This window comes from Salvelinus sp. IW2-2015, linkage group LG31, assembly GCF_002910315.2.
Source record: "Salvelinus sp. IW2-2015 linkage group LG31, ASM291031v2, whole genome shotgun sequence".
Classification (NCBI taxonomy): Eukaryota; Metazoa; Chordata; class Actinopteri; order Salmoniformes; family Salmonidae; genus Salvelinus; species Salvelinus sp. IW2-2015.
Genome location: NC_036870.1, coordinates 1,929,624 through 1,950,918, shown reverse-complemented (window position 1 = coordinate 1,950,918; position 21,295 = coordinate 1,929,624). Strand labels below are relative to the sequence as shown.

Genomic DNA, 21,295 nt, shown 5'->3' with positions numbered 1-21,295 from the left:
TGATAAAAGTCACTTGAGATTTACAGTTATCAAAACATCACGCCAGGGTAAGCCTACAGGAAACAGAACCCTTATTTTATGGGTTTCTAAAATCCCCTATGTGAAAAACGATTGGAACCATTTCCCTGTTTGACCGTTAGGTTTTATGGGTATGTAATGAAACAGCAGGGAGCAGGTCTCGAACCCTTGACCTTCTGGCCGAGGTCCGGCGCGCTATCGACTGTGCCGCAAAAGCATGCTCGTGTGGCAGAGTCGATTTCCGCGCTTATAAACCCAGGGTCGCTACAGGTATTATGACTCACACTGTGTTACTCTTTTATGCTGACGTTTGCTCATATGAGGAAAATGTTCATACACAAATCAAAATTTGAAGAAAAAGCCCCTTTTCTTAATTTATCTATTTGGCAAACTATTTAGTCATTAAAACGTATGCAAAACAAAATGTCTGGCTGGCTTCTCAACATTTTTTACCCCCAAGCCAAGACTCCTGAACAGGTAATCAAATGGCTACCCCACAACCCCTCTTTACGCTGCTGCTACTCTCCGTTTATCATATATACACAGTCACTTTTGTTATGTTTGTTCCTTGTATAATGACAAACCGGGGCGTAAGTTTAACTACTTTTAATGAACATATACTTCAGCAAGAAAACTCCTTGTTTAGCCATGCAAGGCATTCTTCAACCACCTGCCCACCCGCATAGCCTGCTGAGTAACGTAGTCTAAATGTTATTAACGCGCAACAACACAACTTTAACTATACATTCATGTACATGCTACCTCAATTTGCCCGAACAACCAGTGCTCCCGCACATTTGCTAACCGGGCTATCTGCATTGTGTGGCACCCGCCAACCACCTCTTTTACGCTACTGCTACTCTCTGTTCATCATATATGCATAGTCACTTTAACCATATCTACATGTACATACTACCTCAATCAGCCTGACTAACCGGTGTCGGTATGTAGCCTCGCTACTTTTATAGCCTCGCTACTGTTATTTTTCACTGTCTTTTTACTGTTGTTTTTATTTCTTTACTTACTCATTGTTCACCTACTACCTTTTTTGCACTATTGGTTAGAGCCTGTAAGTAAGCATTTCGGCGCACGTGACAAATAAACGTTGATTTGATTTGAAAATGTCAAAAACAAATATTCGCTACGCGTCTTTATTTGAATTGATATAATGTGGATTTGTTTTTTGTTCTCTTGTTTATTAGTGGAATCCCTTTGGCTGTTCTGCATGTTACTGTTTAATAAAAAAATTATCACTAAAAGATTAAAACAAATATTCCCCACACTGTCGCTAGATGGCAGCAAATCGTTTCCCCAGCCACTCCCACACAGTAAAATTGCACATTTCTGCATGTGAAAGTACACAGCGAAGTACTTTCTGCTGCAGTAGGGCTGTTCATCTGCGTAGTTGAGAAATTGTAATGGCGAGGCTACTATTAAAATCCKATTTTCGGGGCTTCTTTGCCACCCAATTCAGGATGACATCCGACCAGGTAAATGTGATGACGCACTGACAGTGGTGTTGTTTTGTATAGCTTGCTGGTTAATGTAGTTGCAGCTCCCATAGCTAGTAAGTAGCCTAACGAGACTGAAAGCGATTTTCCTCGAAAGAATCCTTGTACTGTTTGTCTTCTATTGATCCATTTTATATTACAAACGTTTGATCATGTTTCAGTTTCATTGTTTTGGTTAACTTGTAGACCAGCCAAGACAGCTATCTTGAACTGTAATAAGTAACTCAGTAGGTGGCAGTGTTGTATATGTTTTGTCAGGAAATAATACAGGGGATTTGGAATTTCTAGGACGMTAGGACCACCATGAAGGCGTAGTCCAACCATGGATGATGTCTAATAAATGCTATGTTGTTACCCAATGCTCTCTTTCCATAATATATATTCAGGTATGTGATGTGGTCAGGTATTAGACCTTACGTCAGATAGTGACATGTTTGTTTTTTCCCGTGGGAGACCCAAGTTCAGATTCCGCCTGTGATTTATGATATATCTCTCCCTCTCTCTAGCTGGGTGAGCTGGGCAAAGGAGCAGGAAAGGGAGGCGGTGGAGGAGGCTCGGTGAGGGAGGCAGGTGGTGCCTTTGGAAAGAGGCAGGCTGCAGAGGAGGAGCGTTATTTTCGGTAAGTGGATTATTTTTGTAACCTGGATGACCAGATTTATTACTACTACGCTTATGAACCAGGCTATCCATTTTAGATGAAGGTATGCATAGCTCTTGCCTTTTAACTCCAATGGACAATGTCTGATCATAGTAAAGAAGAATCCCTTTCTCGCATATGCCTCATGTTAAGCCCACATGAACGCAACCCAGGGGTGTATTCATGTCGTCTTGCAACGGAAACCGTCAAACGGAACGAAACTGGGAGGGGCCTACCAGAATTTGTCCAATATAAACTATTGTTCTCGTTGCAAAACAGTTTCCGTTTTGAGTAAATTGTTTCTGTTGCAAAACATTTTGCAACATAATGGGCATAATGAATACACCTCTGGTTTCATTTTTGCTTCATTAGAGAAATCAACCAAACTTGTCTCTCCCTCTTGCTCCACAGTCAGAAGGAGAAGGAGCAGTTGTCTGCCCTACGGAAGCACCATGAAGAGGAGATTGACCACAGCAAGAAAGAGATTGAGCGTTTGCAGCGTGAGATTGACCGTCACAAGGGCAAAATCAAGAAACTGAAACATGATGACTGAACTCAGTCTTCAGTCGCACTGCTTACATTATGCCAAATATCACCTATTTGCCTGATTTGGTGTTTGTAGGCAATTGTATAAGTTACATTCAAAACAATAATAAAACACTCAAGTTGTTCTCCAACTGGGYGAGTTTTTTTGTGATTACTTTCYATACCACTGTAGAATGTTTATCTTGAAGTCAGGCACATTTATTATGACAGCTGAGTATTTCATTTCAGGGGTGCCATATTTTTGAAAGTCTGAGTTTTGAACTGCACACATTCAGCTGTGACATGCAGTCCAATCAAATCAACACCAGTTCTAACACTGATTACAATAATCACATCTCGTCCATATAAAATCTGATGTCCATCGCCAAGCTTTCGTAACTAAATTTGTTTTCACTCATTCCGTTCAGTACGTTTATGCTGTAATTCAATCACAACATTGTGCAGGTCGAAATCCGAATATGTTCTCATTAAGAATWTGAGACTTTTTATTGGTTGAAAGTCATGTCAATACCTGACTAACCWCTTCGATTGGTTACGATTGTAAGGGGCTATAGTTAGGTTGATGCGTACCACTTCGTCGCAGAGTGGTGCTGGTGTTTTGCGAGCGACTGGACAGTCTCAAACTGTCTCGTGGGTAGATTCAACCATACTATTCATATTGGATAACTATTTTGGTTGATTGTTGCAAAATATATTTTTTCGATACTGTTATTTTCCTGGAGAAGATAGGTAAGCGTTTGCGAATTATTCGTGTTTCACCTCTTGGCGGGTGATTTGTTTGAATTCTGAAAGGTGTCCAGCAAGCTAACAAGGCCTTTAGCCAACCCTGCTAGCTAACGTTAGCTATTTGCTCGGCTAAGTTTATGAACTTTGATACAGGGTTTTATGTTTTTTATGTTGGTATTTATAACGCTAAACGTTTATTTTTGMGTTTGTAAGTATTCAAAATTGTGAATTCAGTCGCATTTGTCTAGCTATGTAGCGAATAACTAGCTAGCTAGCTATTGGAAGGGGGCGGGACGGTGCTAGCCAAAAAAAWACACCACCAGCCAGGCTAGCTTCAACAACAACAAAAAACTGCTTGTTAAACCACCTAGCTAGTTTAATCACTGTTTTTGTTGACTGGCTGTTGGCGTTCACTAACTAGCTTGCCTGCGATATAAACTTACTGTTCACTTGTCCCCGGGTATTTGATCTTTCAGACCTCATGGTTGCCTGTATTAAAATGAATAGTTTTACTTTTCTAATGGATTTATAATATCTTTGTGAGCTAGCTGAACTATTTGTGCCAATGTGAGCTAGCTGAACTATTTAGAATACTAGAAGTTACTATTGCAGCAGGACCAAATGTAAACCATGTATGTTAGAAAAGTTCAAGTTTATGTTCCATACAAGTTGTTAATGTCTTGATCTGTAAAAGCAGCTCAAACAAATATATGTTCTAATGTGGAACATTCTAACTGAAATCCAGTTTTTGTCTTGTCTATTTTCTCTCAAGAGAATGGCTGCCGCCGAGGTGAATGGTAGTTCTGCCCAGGTGAGGGAGGAAGAGGAGCCTATGGAAGTCACTGCCGAATCCGAGCACACAGAGAACTACCAGACACTAATCGATGCCGGACTGCCGCAGAAAGTGGCAGAGAGTCTCGACAACGTATTCTCAACCGGTGGGGAATCTGTCAAACAATAGCTGAGTCTAATCCATTTTCCAAAGAAGCGTGATGTTGCTCGAGGTTCCATGAAGAGGAGATAGGCCAGGTTGTAATAGTAGGAATCTGTCTTGTACCACCAGGGTTGGTGGCGTATGCTGACCTGGACGAGAGGGCCATCGATGCTCTGCGGGAGTTCAATGAAGAGGGAGCGCTGTCTGTACTGTTGCAGTTCAAAGAAAGTGACCTGTCCCATGTGCAGGTGAGTTACAGAGGAAGCGGAATGAAATAGAATATATGCAAGTCAGTTTGGATGATGAATCATTAGTCTTAAGAAGTTGACATGGAGGGGTCTATACATTTTCCTCTGCTCATAACTCCAYTACATGAATCAACTGTGCRGRGGTTTGCTTTCCAGAACAAAAGTGCTTTCCTTTGTGGAGTCATGAAGACTTACAGACAGAGGGAAAAGCAAGGAAATAAAGTACAAGAATCCACCAAGGGGCCTGATGAGTCCAAGATCAAGGTAAAATGATTATTTTTGAACGTTGATTCAGTTGCTTAGATATAACCTGTTCTGTGTGTGCAGGGGTTAAAGTTCTCTGTCACTGCGATGGATTTCCATCATATGGATTCTGGAGAGGTCATTTTTGAGATCGGTGTAGACCCACAATAAAAATCTCTAGGTGGGCTAGTTTGGTAATGACTTATTAACCTAATAGGCCAAAAGAAGCATGTCTGTTCTACAGAGAGAGAAAAATCCAAAATGTATTTTCTCTGTTACACTGTGTGTTGAACTGACATGCATGATTGTTTGCTGATGTTCAAATAAAGGGAATTAAATAGTTTTATAATGCGCACCACCGTGGCGCTCAACTCAAACAGCGGTGTGTAGCCTACTGTAGCTGCTGGCAAAGCAATTCAAAGCCTATACTTTATCACTCATGATGTAACTTTTCAGTGCTGGGTTTCCCAAAACGGATGGACGAAAGATGACCTTAGTGCTACAATGCGTTTGTGAAACCCAGCTCTGTTKTATTATTTTTGCCATGTAATGTTATTAAAGCAAAATCTGAGAACCCCGTAGTAGAATAGTTTACCTATTTACCTAGTCTGCTTGTTGTGTGTTCAATGCGGGATAAATATTTCTCTTGAGGCATATTCAAGTGAGGCCCACAGGGAGGGCATGTATTCCTACAAGCAGACGATGCACTATTTATTTTTTTACAGGAATTGGGAGGGGGAGAGCACTTTTGAAAGCCACTTTGGCCTTTGTTAAGAAAGAGGGGATCCCAGRTTTCCATTGCTACCACGGTTATTTCTTTACTCGTACAATTGCGCGTGCCATCGTAAAGAAACATGCAGTTACAACCGGAGTTTAAAGCATGGTTTAAGAGATCTGCTGCGCCTAAAGGGGGCAATGGTGTCTTAAAAGGGCAATGACATACTTTGTAATAGAAACCCCAAAATATTTCTCTTTGTGAATAACAATTGTAAATAATTATAATTTGAGGCCCTCCRGTTGACCACAGTGATACAATTTGAGCTGTTTTAGAGCTAATTTTTCACAATTTAACACATTTTGCCATGAGGCTACGTGAAAAAGTTGGCATTTWAAAAATAATTTCCTGCAATTCTACATATGGAAACTGATGACGTTGATTAAGGCAGCCCTCCGCACCTCTCTGATTTAGAGGGGTTGGGTAAGATGTGGAAGAAACATTTCGGTTGAATGCACTCAGTTGTGCAACTGACTATATATCCCCTTTCCCTATCTGAGTGACTCAAACAACAAAATAAATGGGGACCCATGCCATGACAAATACTCCTGAATGCCATATATTTTTTTTAATCTTTCATTCTCCCTGACTGTAGCTTTTATTTGGGTGATTTATTACTTCTCAAACATGATCTTAATACAGAACATGGCCAAAAGTATATGGACGCCTACCCGTCGAACGTCTTATTCCAAAATCATGAGCATTAATACGGAGTTGGTTCCCCCTTTGCTGCTAAAACAGCCTCCACTCTTCTGGGAAGGCTTTCCACTATATGTTGGAACATTGCTGTGGGGACTTGCTTCCATTCAGCCACAAGCATTAGTGAGGTCGGGCACTGATGTTGGGCCATTAGGCCAGGCACGCAGTCGGCATMCCAACTCATCCAAAAGATGTTTGATGGGGTTGAGGTCAGGGCTCTGTGCAGGCCAGTCAAGTTCTTCCACACTGATCTCGACAAACCATTTCTGTATGGACCTCACTTTGTGCATGGGGGCATTGTCATGCTGAAACAGGAAAGGGCCTTTCCCAAACTGTTACCTCAAAGTTGGAAGCATAGAATCGTCTAAAATGTTAATTTATGCTGTAGCGTTAAGATTTCCCTTCACTGAAACTAAGGGGCCTAGCCCGAACCATGAAAAACAGCCACAGACCATTATTCCTCCTCCACCTAACTTTACAGTTGGCACTATGCATTCGGGCAGGTAGTTTTCCTGGCATCCGCCAAACCCAGATTCGCCCGTCCGATTGCCAGATGGTGAAGCGGGATTAATCACTCCAGAGAACGCATTTCCACTGCTCCAATGGCGGCGAGCTTTAAATCACTCCAGCCGACGCTTGGGATTGTGCATGGTGATCTTAGGCTTGTGTGCGGCTGCTCGGCCATGGAAACCCATTCGTGAAGCTCCAGATTAACAGTTCTTGTGCCGATGTTGCTTCCAGAGTCAGTTTGGAACTCGGTAGTGAGTCGTTGTTGCTCCTATGTTTCCACTTCACAATAACGGCACTTAAAGTTGACTGTGGAAGCTCTAGCAGGGCAGAAACTAAAACACTTGTTGGAAAGGTGGCATGCTATGACTGTGCCATGTTGAAAGTCACGGAGCTCTTCAGTAAGGCCATTCTACTGCCAAATAGTTTCTCGATGGAGATTGCATAGCTGTGCTCAATTTTTATACATCTGTCAGCAACAGGTGTGGCTGAAATAACCGAATCCACTCATTTGAAGGGGTGTCCACACCATTTATAAAAAAGTGTGTGTATATAAGTCCTTCATATTTTCTACGTACTTTATCTGGTTTTAGTCGTTTAAGTTTACACTGAAAATGTTTCTATACAGAAAAATCCCTGGGATGTGGTCCAATGGGGTAAATGCAGATTGACAAACCCCATGCTTCAGCCTATGTATTTATAGCCACTATGCCACATCAGTTGGGCTACAGTTGATAATGTTTATTGCTAATGGCACATCTGATAATATAAACTCAGCAAAAAAAAGAACCGTTCCTTTTTCAGGACCCTGTCGTTCAAAGATAATTTGTAAAAATCCAAATAACTTCACAGATCTTCGTTGTAAAGGGTTTAAACACTGTGTCCCATGCTTGTTCAATGAACCATAAACAATTAATGAACATGCACCTGTGGAACGGTTGTTAAGACACTTACAGACGGTAGGCAATTAAGGTCACAGTTATGAAAACGTAGGAAACTAAAGAGGCCTTTCTACTGACTCTGAAAAACACCAAAAGAAAGATGCCCAGGTTCCCTGCTCATTTGTATGAATGTGCCTTAGGCATGCTGCAAGGAGGCATGAGGACTGCAGATGTGTCCAGGCAAATAAATTGCAATGTCCGTACTGTGAGACGCCCAAGACAGCGCTACGGGGAGACAGGAAGGACAGCTGATCGTCCTCGCAGTGGCAGACCACGTGTAACAACACCTGCACAGGATCAGTATATCCAAACATCACACTTGCGGGACAGGTACAGGATGGCAACAATAAATGACCGAGTTACACCAGGAACGCACAATCCCTCCATCAGTGCTCAGACTGTCCGCAATAGGCTGAGCGAGGCTGGACTGAGGGCTTGTAGGCCTGTTTTAAGGCAGGTCCTCACCAGACATCACCGGCAACAACGTCACCTGTGGGCACAAACCCACCGTCGCTGGACCAGACAGGACTGGCAAAAAGTGCTCTTCACTGACGAGTCGCGTTTTTGTCTCACCGGGGGTGAMGGTCGGATTCACGTTTATCGTTGAAGGAATAAGCGTTACACCGTGGCCTGTACTCTGGAGCGGGATCGATTTGGAAGTGGAGGGTCTGTCGTGGTCTGGGGCGGTGTGTCAAAGCATCATCGGACTGAGCTTGTTGTCATTGCAAGCAATCTCAATGCTATGTGTTACAGGGAAGACATCCTCCCTCGTGGTACCCTTCCTGCAGGCTCATCCTGACATGACCCACCAGCATGACAATGCCACCAGCCATACTGCTCGTTCTGTGTGGGATTTCCTGCAAGACAGGAATGTCAGTGTTCTGCCATGGTCAGCGACGAGCCCGGATATCAATCCCATTGAGCACGTCTGGGACCTGTTGGATCGGAGGGTGAGGGCTAGGGCCATTCCCCCCAGAAATGTCTGGGAACTTGCAGGTGCCTTGGTGGAAGAGTGGGGTAACATCTGGGGGGGTAACAACGTTTTTTTTCWTCTGAGTTTATATTGTCCTGCTAATAACAGGGTTAATAATATATATGTGAGAATATCCAACAGGCTTTTATATAATTCTACATTTATAATAATAATGTTTAAAAAATTATATTTAGGAGATTTTGTTTTCAAATGTAAAATGAGTGAGGAAAAAGGCCATTCTTGAACATGGGGTGAGACATTTGTTACTAATTTGTAAATGAAGCCAGTTTGTTATTTAGAATTTTTTCTGTTTTTAGAGGGAGAAAAACCAAAAACCTACAGTCATCTCATGGGTCTCCCAGTCGAAGGCGGCAGGGATATTGAACCAGCGTCTGTAGCAACACAGCATGCACTGCCTTAGACCATTGCGCCACTCAGGCACTGTACAACATGACCGATCGGGAGTGGGCTACAGTACTACAGTAAGAGCAAAATAATCGTAATAAAATAATAAGAAACTAAGTGTAACAACAGTTTTAGTAAGTAATACTGAAGTCGTGCACAATTATCAGTTTCTATTTAGGTTTATGTCGCCCATTCATTGTCAGAGACACAGTAGGACCCAAAAGCATAATCAGTGCTCTAACTCCCCCTTGTGGTGGTCTGGAGCAATGAAGTGGTGACGCAGGGTACCATACTAAACCACAAATGACCTCTTAAGTCCTGCTGTGTAAGCTCGCAACCTTTAAAGGAGGAACCACTGTAGCCTACTGCTATGTGTGCATTGCTGTGCTCATATTGTGAAGAAATAGCCTAGTAGTTTATCAATACATTTAGGCTAAATGTTCTGATCTGTTGCATCAGCATCGTTGCTTTTAAAAGGTTTTTTGATATACAGTGGTTGTATTAATTTGAACTCTGTCGTTTCACAACTGTCCCAGTCTGTTTTGGAATATTTATTTCTCGCACAGAATGACAAGCTGACCAATAGAATAGGTCAACTTTTGTACTATCGGGTTTAGTAGAGTGACAGGCTAGTGCTTTTGCTGTTCGTTACTCATCTTGTTGGCTGAGAAAGTAGATGTGAACCATTCTAACATCTTCAATATGCGCCTTGGGGGCTTTGAAAGTCAGGTCATGGCCCACATCAACACCATCATCCCAGAAACCCTAGACCCACTCCAATTTGCATACCGCCTCAACAGATCCACTGATGACGCAATCTTGATTGCTCTCAACACTGCCCTTTCCCACCTGGACAAAAGGAACACCAATGTGAGAATGCTGTTCATTGACTATAGCTCAGCATTCAACACCATAGTACTCTCAAAGCGCATCACTACACTAAGGACCCTGAGACTAAACACCTCCCTCTGCAACTGGATCCTGGACTTCCTGACGGGCCGCCCCCAGGTGGTAAGGGTAGGTAACATCGTGGACTACAGGAAAAGGAAGGCCGAGTACGCACCCATTCTCATCAACAGGGCTGTAAGTGGAGCAGGTTGATATCTTCAAGTTCCTTGGTGTTCACATCACCAACAAACTATCATGGTCCAAACCCACCAAGACAATCGTGAAGAGGGCATAACAACGCCTATTCCCCCTCGGGAGACTGAAAAGATATGGCATGGGTCCTCAGATCCTCAAGGTTCTACAGCTGCACCATCGAGAGCATCCTGACTGGTTCCATTACCACCTGGTATGGCAACTGCTTGGCCTTCGACCGCAAGGCGCTATAGAGGGTAGTGGGTACGGCCCAGTATTACTGCCATAAGGATCTCTATACCAGGCGGTGTCAGAGGAAGGCCCTAACTGTCAGACTCCAGCCACCCTAGTCATAGGCTGTTCTCTGCTGCATAGGGTTGCACATTTTGGGAAATGTTCAGAGGTGGAAACTTTCTGTGGGAATATATGGTAATTCACTGGAATATATGGGAATGAATACCATATAAATGTAGATTTGTTATGCATTGGATATATTTACCGTATCATATGGAGACAGAAACATAAACCTTTTAACCTTATAAGTAGACATAATTGCAAATTATTAAATCCTTCCACTAGAAATAAAAATAAAATGTTACGAATTGAACTTTAATTAAATGAGTTGCCTCTTCACATGGGATGATTTCACTGAACAACAAAAGGGAATATTAAATGATCCCCAATGATCCATCGCATCTCCCAAAAATGTAAAATGATAGTTTCTAGAAACTAAAGCTTTGGTTGCCTTCCCCTCAGGCTTCCATGTCTTCACCCTGGACATCCTCAATGTCCACCTCTTGAACATCAGACTGAGGCCTCATCTTCACTGTCACTTTCTAACCTTGTTGAGGATGGCTTGTTGTCAGGCTCAAAAAGCCAAAAATTTGCCCGGATAGCCACCAATTTTTTAAATCCTTTGTATTGGTCAGCCTGTTGCGTGCTTTAGTGTGTGTGTGTGTTCCCAAACAAGGACCAATTGCTCTCTGTGGTGGCTGATGTTGGTGGGATTTGGAGGATGATGGAGGCAACAGGGAAAAGAGCCTCAGATCCACAAAGTCCCTTCCACCAGGTGGTTGGTGAGAAGTTGGCACAACTGCCATATTGCATCTCCATCCCAAAGCCCTTGCTTGGAAGTGTACTTCGCCAGACTGCCAAGAACCTTGCCCTCTTCCAGGCCAAGGTGGCGAGACACGGTAGTGATGACACCATAGGCCTTGTTGATCTCTGCACCAGACAAGATGCTCTTGCCAGAATACTTGGTCCAACATGTACGCTGCGGCTTGTCTGGGCTTCAGGCAGAAGTCTTCACGCTTTTTGATGTATTTCAGAACTGCAGTTTCCTCTGCTTGGAACAACAGTAAAGTGGGCAAGGCAGTATGGATTTCCTCTCTTAAATCTGCAAGCAGAGTCTGAACATCAGACAGGATGGCTACTGCTATAGGTTTCGGGCAGCTTACCACTCTCTCCCAAAATACATCATCCAGGAGGATCGTCTTGATGGGGTTGTCCATATCGGCAGACTGTGATATGGCCWTTTCTTGGAGAGACTCCTTCCCCTGCAGGAGACTGTCAAACATGATGACAACACCACCCCAACAGGTGTTGCTGGGCAGCTGTGGTCCAAGGTCATTGATGACTGCCTTCAGCCCATCTGCAATGTAGAGACCGGTGTGTCTGTTGTCCCTTGTCTGTGCTCTTGTAGAATACTGGTTGAGTGGTGGCGATGTAGTTAATTATTCCTTGCCCACGAACATTCAACCATCATCAGAGATAGTCTGCTTTCTCTATGATTTGCTTGACCTTCATTTGAACTCTGAACTCGGCATCCAGCAAATGAGTAGAAAAAGCATGTCTGGTTGGAGGGGTGTATGCTGGGCAAAGAACATTCAGAAATCTCCTCCAATACACATTGCTTGTGAGCATCAGAGGTGAACCAGTTGCATACACAGCTCGAGCAAGACATTCATCAGCATTTCTCTGACTACGTTCCTCCATTTGAGTAAAAAGAAACTTCTGATTCCAGGAGGTACATGAGCTGTTGCTATCGATAAGGTGTCTGATTAATCATTTTCACCTTGAATAGAAGTAGAGGGACTTTTGTCAGAAGTTTCTTGTTGTGAGCGCTGAGGGAACTTTATGCATTTGGCCAGATGATTCTGCATCTTTGTTGCATTCTTCACATATGATTTGGCACAGTATTTGCAAATGTACACAGCTTTTCCCTCTACATTAGCTGCAGAGAAATGTCTCCACACATCAGATATTGCCTGTGGAATTTTCCTGAAAAGAATGAGAAGAAAAAATAACTACAATTCCATGTACAGATAAATAGTTAAGCAGTTAGATTAAACAACTCCTTTGTACGATAAATCTTTTAAAATGAAAGATGTATGGAAACAGGTGAATTAACACTCCTCAGTTAGCAGGCTCAAGCAAGCTAAACCCACATGGTAGCAAAAACCAACTAGCAGAAATTGTTAACAAGTTTGAAATGATTTAAACACACTTTGCTTTAGGCTACTATTTACTAGTTTACGAAAAATCATGTCATATAAAATATACTCACACCACCCAGTATTGAAATCAAAACTTACCAGAAAGCATTTAGTCCTTGGCTCAGTATAGTAGTGCGGGCTCAATAGCATCTCATTAGTGTGCAAGATCTTGAGAATCAGCTGCACATGTGATGGAAGAATGCACTGTGAATGCAGAGGGTTGCAATTCCGTTGAATTGGTGATAGTTTAATGAAAATATGCCGCAAGACCTAGAATTGCTTTGTGTATCCCACACAAAAAAGGTTCACTGTTATAAGCAAACTTTTTCTTTGAATGAATTTAAGCAAAATTCCCGGGCTTAACTTCCCACAGCAAGTTTTCGGAAATTTACCGGAAAGTTTCCGACCCTTTGCAACCCTACTGCTACCACACGGAAAGCGGTACTGTAGCGCCAAGTCTAGGTCCAAAAGGCTTCTTAACAGCTTCTACCCCTAAGCCATAAGACTGCTAATCAAATGACATGAATCCAACATGTAATTTAACTTCTTGAATTAATAGGCTATTTACTGTATTGCAAAAGTTTGTGTTTGGTTGTCAACTCAACCAAATATCAACATTTGAAGAAGATTTATCTTTTGTGCCGCTGACTGTCTGGCTTTAATTCATTTGTCATAAAAATGTACAATTGTTGTGTTGGATTCATGTCTCCTTATAAAAAAAATCTAAATTAAAGAATGGGACTAAATAAAATTTGACTTTAAAGTTTTTGATTTATTCCTTTTCTTTAACTTAGATTTTTTGTTGCGATAGAAAGGTGAATACAATATATTAGTTATTAACTTAAAGATTACATTTGAAATCAGCCAAAGATTGGAACCCTAGGCCTATACACTACCGTTGAAATGTTTGGGGTCACATAGAAATGTTCTGGTTTTTGAAAGAGAAGCACTTTTTTTGTCCATTTTTAAAATAACATGAAATTGATCAGAAATACAGTCTAAACATTGTTAATGTTGTAATTGACTATTGTATTTGGAAATTGAATTTTTTTATGGAATATCTACATAGACATATCATTTTAAAAGGCTAATTGATCATTAGACAATCCTTTTGCAATTATGTTAGCACAGCTGAAAACTGTTGTCCTGATTTAAAGAAGCAATAAAACTGTCCTTCTTTAGACTAGGTGAATATCTGGAGCATCAGCATTTGTGGGTTTTCTTACAGGCTCAAAATGGCCAGAGAAACACAACTTTCTTCTGAAACTCGCCAGTCTATTCTTGTTCTGAGAAATGAAGGCTATTCCATGTGAGAAATTGCCAAGAAACTGAAGAGCTCGTACAAAACTGTGTACTACTCCCTTCACAGAACAGAGCAAACAGGCTCTAACCAGAATAGAAAGAGTGGGAGGCCCCAGTGCACAACTGAGTAAAAGGACAAGTACATTAGAGTGTCTAGTTTGAGAAACAGACGCTTCACAAGTCCTCAACTGTTAGCTTCATTAACTTCTTTGGGAACGGGGGGCAGTATTGAGTAGCTTGGATGAATACGGTGCCCAGAGTAAACTGCCTGCTACTCAGGCCCAGAAGCTAGAATATGCATATAATTAGTAGATTTGGATAGAAAACACTCTAAAGTTTCCAAAACTGTTAAAATAATGTCTGTGAGTATAACAGAACTCATATGGCAGGCAAAAACCTGAGAAAAATCCAACCAGGAAGTGGGAAATCTGAGGTTTGTATTTTTAAGTGATTGCCTATCCAATATACTGTGTCTATGGGGTCAGATTGCACTTCCTACGGCATCCACTAGATGTCAACAGTCTTTAGAAAGTTGTTTCAGGCTTCTACTGTGAAAGGGGAGGGAATAAGAGCTGTTTCAACCAATGGTCAGGCTGAAAGACTTGTTGTTTATCGTGCGCGGCCGTGAGCGCGAGTCCCTTTCCTTTCTAATGACAAAGGAATTGTCCGGTTGGAATATTATTGAAGATTTATGATGAAAACATCCTAAAGATTGATTATATACATCGTTTGACATGTTTCTACGAACTATAATGGAACTTTTTTGACTTTTCGTCTGGACTTTGTGAGCGCGCTTTGCATTTGGATTACTGGACTAAACGCGCAAACAAAAAGGAGGTATTTGGACATAAAGATGAACTTTATCGAACAAAACACACATTTATTGTCTAACATGGAGTCCTGGGAGTGCCATCCGGTGAAGATCATCAATTAGTGATTCATTTTAACGCTATTTCTGTCTTCTTTGGAAAATGGCTGTATGGTTTTCTGTGGCTAGGCGCTGACCTAACATAATCGCAAGGTGTGCTTTAGCCGTAAAGCCTTRTTGGAATCAGACACTGTGGCTGGATTAACAAGAAGTGTATCTTTAAAATGGTGTACAATACTTGTATGTTTGAGGAATTTTAATTATGAGATTTCTGCTGTTTGAATTTGGCGCCGTGCAATTTCACTGGCTGTTGGCGAGGTGGGACGCTAGCGTCCCACATATCCCAGAGAGGTTAAATAGTACCCGCAAAACACCCGTCTCAACGTCAACAATGAAGAGGTGACTCCGGGATGCTGGCTTTCTAGACAGAGTTGCAAAGAAAAAGCCTTATCTCAGACTGGCCAATAAAAATAAAAGATTAAGATGGGCAAAAGAACACACAATGGACAGAGGAAGATTGGGGGGGGGGGGGGGTGTTATGGACAGACAAATCTCAGTTTGAGGTGTTCGGATCACAAAGAAGAACATTCGTGAGACGCAGAAAAAATGAAGATGCTGGAGAGTGCTTGACGCCATCTGTCAGTCGTGGTGGAGGCAATGTTGGTGGTTTGGGGGTGCTTTGGCGGTGGAAAAGTGGGAGATTTGTACAGGGTACAAGGGATCATAGAAAAAGGAAATACTCCATTTTGCATACCCTGTGGACGGCGCTTAATTGGAGCCAATTTCCTCCTACAACAGGACAACGATCCAAAGCGCAGCTCCAAACTATGCATGAACTATTTAGGGATAAAGCAGTCAGCTGGTATTCTGTCTATAACGGAGTGGCCAGCACAGTCACCCGATCTCAACCCTATTGAATGGTGTGGGAGCACCTTGACCGTATGGTACCTAAGCAGTGCCCATCAAGCCAATCCAATTTGTGGGAGGTGCTTCAGGAAGCATGGGGTGAAATCTCTTCAGATTACCTCAAATTGACAACTAGAATGCCAAAGGCCTGCAATCTGTAATTGCTGCAAATGGAGGATTCTTTGATGAAAGCAAAGTTTGAAGTACACAATTATTTCAATAAAAAAAATCATTATTTATAACCTTGTCAATGTCTTGACTATATCTCCTATTCGTTTTTCAACTAATTTCATGAATGTTTTCATGGAAAACAAGGACATTTCTAAGTGACCCCAAACTTTTGAACGTAGTGTCTTTTTTTTTTTTTTTTTTTCGAACTCTGGATTGAATTGAACTTTTGACTTCGCAAATGCTATATACCCCTAAATAGTATAATTTGATGATATGACTTATAAAGCATGGTTCCATTTCATTTGCTCTGTTAAACCTACCCTTTTGGAAATGACTTTGATAGCAGTAATGAATATATGGAACATTTTGGGAGACCCGACCCATGGGAGTTAAAGATCTGTCATTCTCATTGAAATGAGGCAGTAGATCTGTTCTATGCTCTATTTCGTTTTTGCGTGTCTTACTTTCGGTTTTGTACACCAGCTGATAATACAATAGTTTTGGTTATTGAATATATATTTCATAGCGGTTTAGATGATTCTCCACACTTGCTGGTTTTGTCACAAGCTGAAATTAGGCGAACTGCATATTGCACCGTTTTGCGGGATCGGTCTCACGATAGCACATTGATAGTCGGTGACAAATATCAAAGCTAAAAATGGATGGGCTTGGTTAACACCCTTCATGGGAGACCCAATGGGATACCTGTAGAGAGACCAACTTTCCCATATGAGGTGCTTCCCAGCATATTGTTTTTTTCTTATAGTGGATATAACGTTGAAGATCTGACATGTTTGAAAGATGCAGATTCAACACTTTATACATAGGCTCTCTATGTTGAAAATTGTTAACCATGGTGACAATCCTGTGGTTTTGAAATTTCGCCCTCAAACGTGTATTRTTCCACGTCACTGTTGACAAATTACTTTGAAACAATGTTGCTTTAACCAGTTTGTGCCCCGTGGGAAGTTTCCGTCATGGGATTTTTGTGGGCTTTAGTGTGTGTGTGTGTTCCCGCTCATGTGGTGTAGTGGTTATGCTGAAGTCTACGTGTTCCCCAGGCTCTGCTGGAGCGGACAGGATACACCCTGGACGTAACTACGGGACAGAGGAAATACGGCGGGCCTCCACCAGAGGAAGTGTTCCAAGGAGCACAGCCTGGGATTGGAACTGAGGTAAAGCTGCCGGAGATGTAACATTATTTGAAAGGGTCATCGTGGCAAAGCCTTTGACGGATGTAGAGAAGAGAGGTGTTTGAAAGACTGTGGCCCCAAGGATGTCAACAGAGAAGTTTACAGCAACACTACAGCAGTCTTCCCCTGCTAAAGTATCAAAGGAGCTCATCCGATCACATTGTGGAACCCTGACTGATCTAGTCTCTGTTTTCTGAATTCAGGTGTTTGTGGGAAAGATCCCTAGAGATCTGTATGAAGACGAGCTGGTGCCACTGTTTGAAAAGGCGGGCCCTATCTGGGACCTGAGGCTAATGATGGACCCCCTGTCGGGTCAGAACCGGGGCTACGCCTTCATCACCTTCTGCGGCAAGGATGCAGCAGCTGAGGCTGTGAAACTTGTAAGTCCCTGCATTCAGTCCAGTCTTCATCTTCAAAGAACCAAGTGGCTGGTTTCCCGGACACAGATGAAGCCTAGACCTGGACTAAAAATCACTTTCAATAGAGAATCTCCATTGAATGTGTTTTTTTTTTTTTGTGGTCTAGCGCTAGGCTTAATCTGTGTCTGGGGAAACCAGCGCAAGATGTGATACATTTCATTTTGGACCAGTCATAGGACCTTCTCCAGCTTCCATATCAACCCTGCAAAGCAATCTTTCCTCTTGTTTTCAGTGTGATAACTATGAAATCCGGTCTGGGAAGTACCTTGGAGTGTGCATATCTGTAGCAAACAACCGCCTGTTTGTTGGATCAATCCCAAAGAACAAGACCAGAGAGAGCATATTGGAGGACTTCGGCAAAGTCACAGGTCAGTGAAAGTGAAGACACCCCAATTTAGGTTTACATTGTTTTATGTTCTGTGGTTTATCATTAGTCAGATATCAGTCATGTGACGCAGGTCTCTCGCTCTTCTTCCAGAGGGGCTTCAGGAAGTGATTCTCTACCACCAGCCTGACGACAAGAAGAAGAATCGTGGCTTCTGTTTCCTGGAGTACGAGGACCACAAGTCAGCAGCCCAGGCCCGCCGCCGCCTCATGAGTGGCAAGGTGAAGGTGTGGGGGAACCCGGTCACTGTTGAGTGGGCCGATCCAGTCGCTGAGCCCGATCCGGATGTCATGGCTAAGGTGAGTCCTGGCTTGCTCGCTCTCTCTCACAATCACGCACTTTCATTTTTCTTATCTTACAATAACCTATTTCTGCATAAACTGAGATCAATATGGAGTCGAATTGTAATGTTTGTGTGTCATCAGGTGAAAGTCCTGTTTGTCAGGAAGCTGGCCACCCCGGTCACAGAAGAGCTACTGGAGAAGACCTTCTCTGCGTTTGGAAAGTTGGAGCGGGTGAAGAAGCTCAAAGACTATGCCTTTGTCCACTTTGAGGACAGGGACGCAGCTGTGAAGGTGGGTTACTCTCGGGAAAAACATACTCCTGTTTTTGTGTGTTTTTTTTAACATTGCTTCGTATGTGTTAACATTTTTGCTGCTTTTCTCAGGCAATGGCAGAAATGAATGGGAAGGAGCTTGGGGGAGAGGAGATTGAGATAGTCCTGGCCAAGCCCCCAGACAAGAAGAGGAAAGAGCGGCAGGCTCATCGCCAGACCACCAGAAGCCCAGGGTGAGGCCACGGAGAGAGACTGTGCTTGACTAATTTCTGTTATCGAATTGAGTAGGTCTCCCATCGTGTGATTACATTGAAGCTGATATGTTGTTCCTGTATTCTGCAGGTATGATGACTATTACTACTACCCACCGCCACGCATGCCTCCACCAGGTAGGGGCAGGGGCCGTGGTGGCCGCGGGGGCTATGCCGCCTATCCCCCAGACTACTACAGCTACGAGGACTACTACGATGACTACTATGACTATCATGACTACCGTGGGGGTTACGAGGACCCCTACTACGGTTACGACGACGTGTACAGCATGAGGGGCCGTGGCAGCCGGCCAAGCAGGGGAGGTCCGCCCCCACCTAGGGCCCGCGGAGCACCACCCACACGAAGCCGAGGGGGCTATGCCCAGAGGGGGCCACCAGTCGGAGGGCCCAGGGGTGGCAGAGGGGGCCGGGGGGGACCCTTCCAGCCACAGAGGGGCCGTGGTACCCGAGGAGCCAGAGGGAACCGCGGGGGCAATGTGGGAGGGAAGAGGAAGGCGGACGTCTTCAACCAGCCTGACTCCAAACGCCGGCAGACCAACCAGCAGAACTGGGGGTCTCAGCCCATCGCCCAGCAGCCCCTGCAGCAAGGGGCCGACTATTCCGGTAACTATGGTTACAGTAATGACACCCTGGAGTTTTCACAGGATTCTTATGGGCAGCAGTGGAAGTAGATGCGTCAAAATCACTATTTGGCAAAATAAAATAAAAAGACAGAAAAAAAACGTAAGAAGTTTGGCAACACTTTTTTTTTCTTTTTTTTTTTTATCCCTCACGGGGGGAAAATATTTCACTCCGAGAAGAAATGGACAGACCCCCAGAATTGGCACAACATGATTGGCTGGAATAGCATTTTGGCCTGAAGATGTGAATGTAACCATTTTGCTGAATCATTTCTTACGGTTACATGGGACGTATGTCTTAAAACGCACWTCACTTTTACCTTCCAACATTGTGTTTGTTTCTTTTAAAGCCAACAATGAGCATTTTAAATGTGGACATTATTTTTCAAAAGTCTGAGAGGCTGTTAAAATCATGATATTGCCTTGCAGGAAAGTTTGTGTCCAAGCCCCTCCCTCCCCTACCTGTGTTTCCCTTATTTCTGTTTTCTAACAGTAGCATAGGGACTTGCTTGTAAATAGTTGCTTGTGGCTAGAGCTTCATATAAAAAAAAAAATGCCGTGATGGAGAAAATCAACAGGAAGGAGAGAATTTAAAAGTTTTGTAACGTTGAAAGTGTATGTCTAGCATTTCTAGAGGTAGATCAATTGTGTTTTTTAAAACTGATATTATTATATAACTTCCTATGTTTTCTTTAAACTTGCCCGTTAGAATTTGGTTTGGCTTACCTTAAAAGCCATAGCAGTTTGTTCTCTGATGTTTGTATTTATAACTTTTACCTTTGTTCCATTTCAATAAAACTCAGTTGAGCATCATTCAATTGTCAGATAACTTCAAATTCAATGGTGTCATTCAGTATATGAGTCTACTTCTAATCCTACCTCAAATTTCACAGATTTTGTCTGCTTTTTGCTCCAAGAATAAATCAAGAGACAATGAAATTGTCATACCAAAAGAATGAATGGCAGAGCACAAATGTTTGAATGACTGAAAAAAAAAGATTAACACTTTATTTTCCAGGATATCCCACCCTCTTATGATCTGATGAAAGTTAAAAGATATACAAGTGAAATTAACATAATAGTTGTACATTTGTATACCGATGAGGTAAAAAAAAAGCTGCAATCTTTTACATTGGACTCAACATCAAGACCAGAACAACTAATCATTTAAATGCATTCCCCTTCCCTGAAGGCATTGGATCAGTTGCAACTCACCTCTCAAACACCATGAGGCCCAATTACACAGTAAAAAAAAAAAACTGCAATATATCAGAAGTAATCTCTGTGCTGCTGCTGTAGCGATGACCCTTCAAGCCCTGCTGTCTTAGCAAAATGCTAATAGCAAATGCCTTTGGTCCCATGATTATTATTATTTGTCTTTTGTTTTGTCCTTTTATTCAAACTTGCCCAGGTGGTAAAGCGAGAGCTGCATCGCTTGAGTGAGGAACGTATTCACCCTGAACTGTGTTCCTTACAAAAGGCCCGGGTGAGCAAGTTTAGAGTACTGTTTCTCCTCACCTACAACCTCGGCTAAAATCAAAGGGGGGCATTTTCCAGCTAAAGTCATGCCACGCTTGTTGTTATTGTTGCTAATAATATACTACTGTGAATGATGTAGGTTCTACGTTTTAAATGGATTATTTTTGTGGGTCTCAATGACAACAACCCTTGCATCCTCAAACTAGGGTAATGAAGCTTCTATATAATTGCATTGTTATTGGAACTCTAGACAATTACTTTCTCCAGATTTGAAGTTATCGTCCCCCTTACTTGGGAGTTAGCCTAGTCATCCTGATCGACCAAGGCGTGGTAGGTCACAGTAGTATTAAAGCCATTTGGCCACATTACTCTGAAGCAGATTAGAC

The 21,295-nt window shown here is 42.6% G+C and overlaps 2 protein-coding genes across 4 annotated transcripts; both read left to right on the top strand.

Moving 5' to 3' along the window:
• The first annotated feature begins 1,307 nt into the window (after positions 1-1,307).
• On the top strand, positions 1,308-2,843 carry atp5if1a (ATP synthase inhibitory factor subunit 1a). 2 transcript variants are annotated; one of them, XM_023975936.2, is made up of 3 exons: positions 1,308-1,508; positions 2,036-2,148; positions 2,578-2,843. In XM_023975936.2, the coding sequence occupies exons 1-3, from the start codon at positions 1,437-1,439 to the stop codon at positions 2,717-2,719; spliced, it is 327 nt and encodes a 108-aa protein (XP_023831704.1). In that variant the 5' UTR covers positions 1,308-1,436; the 3' UTR covers positions 2,720-2,843. The 2 variants fall into 2 exon arrangements, with proteins under 2 accessions (XP_023831704.1, XP_023831705.1); XM_023975937.2 differs by lacking the exon at positions 1,308-1,508 and adding an exon at positions 1,819-1,915.
• A 448-nt stretch (positions 2,844-3,291) lies between these two features.
• Positions 3,292-19,780, top strand: LOC111955686 (heterogeneous nuclear ribonucleoprotein R). 2 transcript variants are annotated; one of them, XM_023975934.2, is made up of 11 exons: positions 3,292-3,441; positions 4,211-4,376; positions 4,502-4,620; positions 4,777-4,884; positions 17,047-17,160; positions 17,382-17,558; positions 17,830-17,965; positions 18,076-18,281; positions 18,408-18,557; positions 18,650-18,771; positions 18,881-19,780. In XM_023975934.2, the coding sequence occupies exons 2-11, from the start codon at positions 4,214-4,216 to the stop codon at positions 19,479-19,481; spliced, it is 1,896 nt and encodes a 631-aa protein (XP_023831702.1). In that variant the 5' UTR covers positions 3,292-3,441; positions 4,211-4,213; the 3' UTR covers positions 19,482-19,780. The 2 variants fall into 2 exon arrangements, with proteins under 2 accessions (XP_023831702.1, XP_023831703.1); XM_023975935.2 differs by having other exon boundaries at positions 3,295-3,441; positions 4,184-4,376.
• The last annotated feature ends 1,515 nt before the right edge of the window (positions 19,781-21,295 follow it).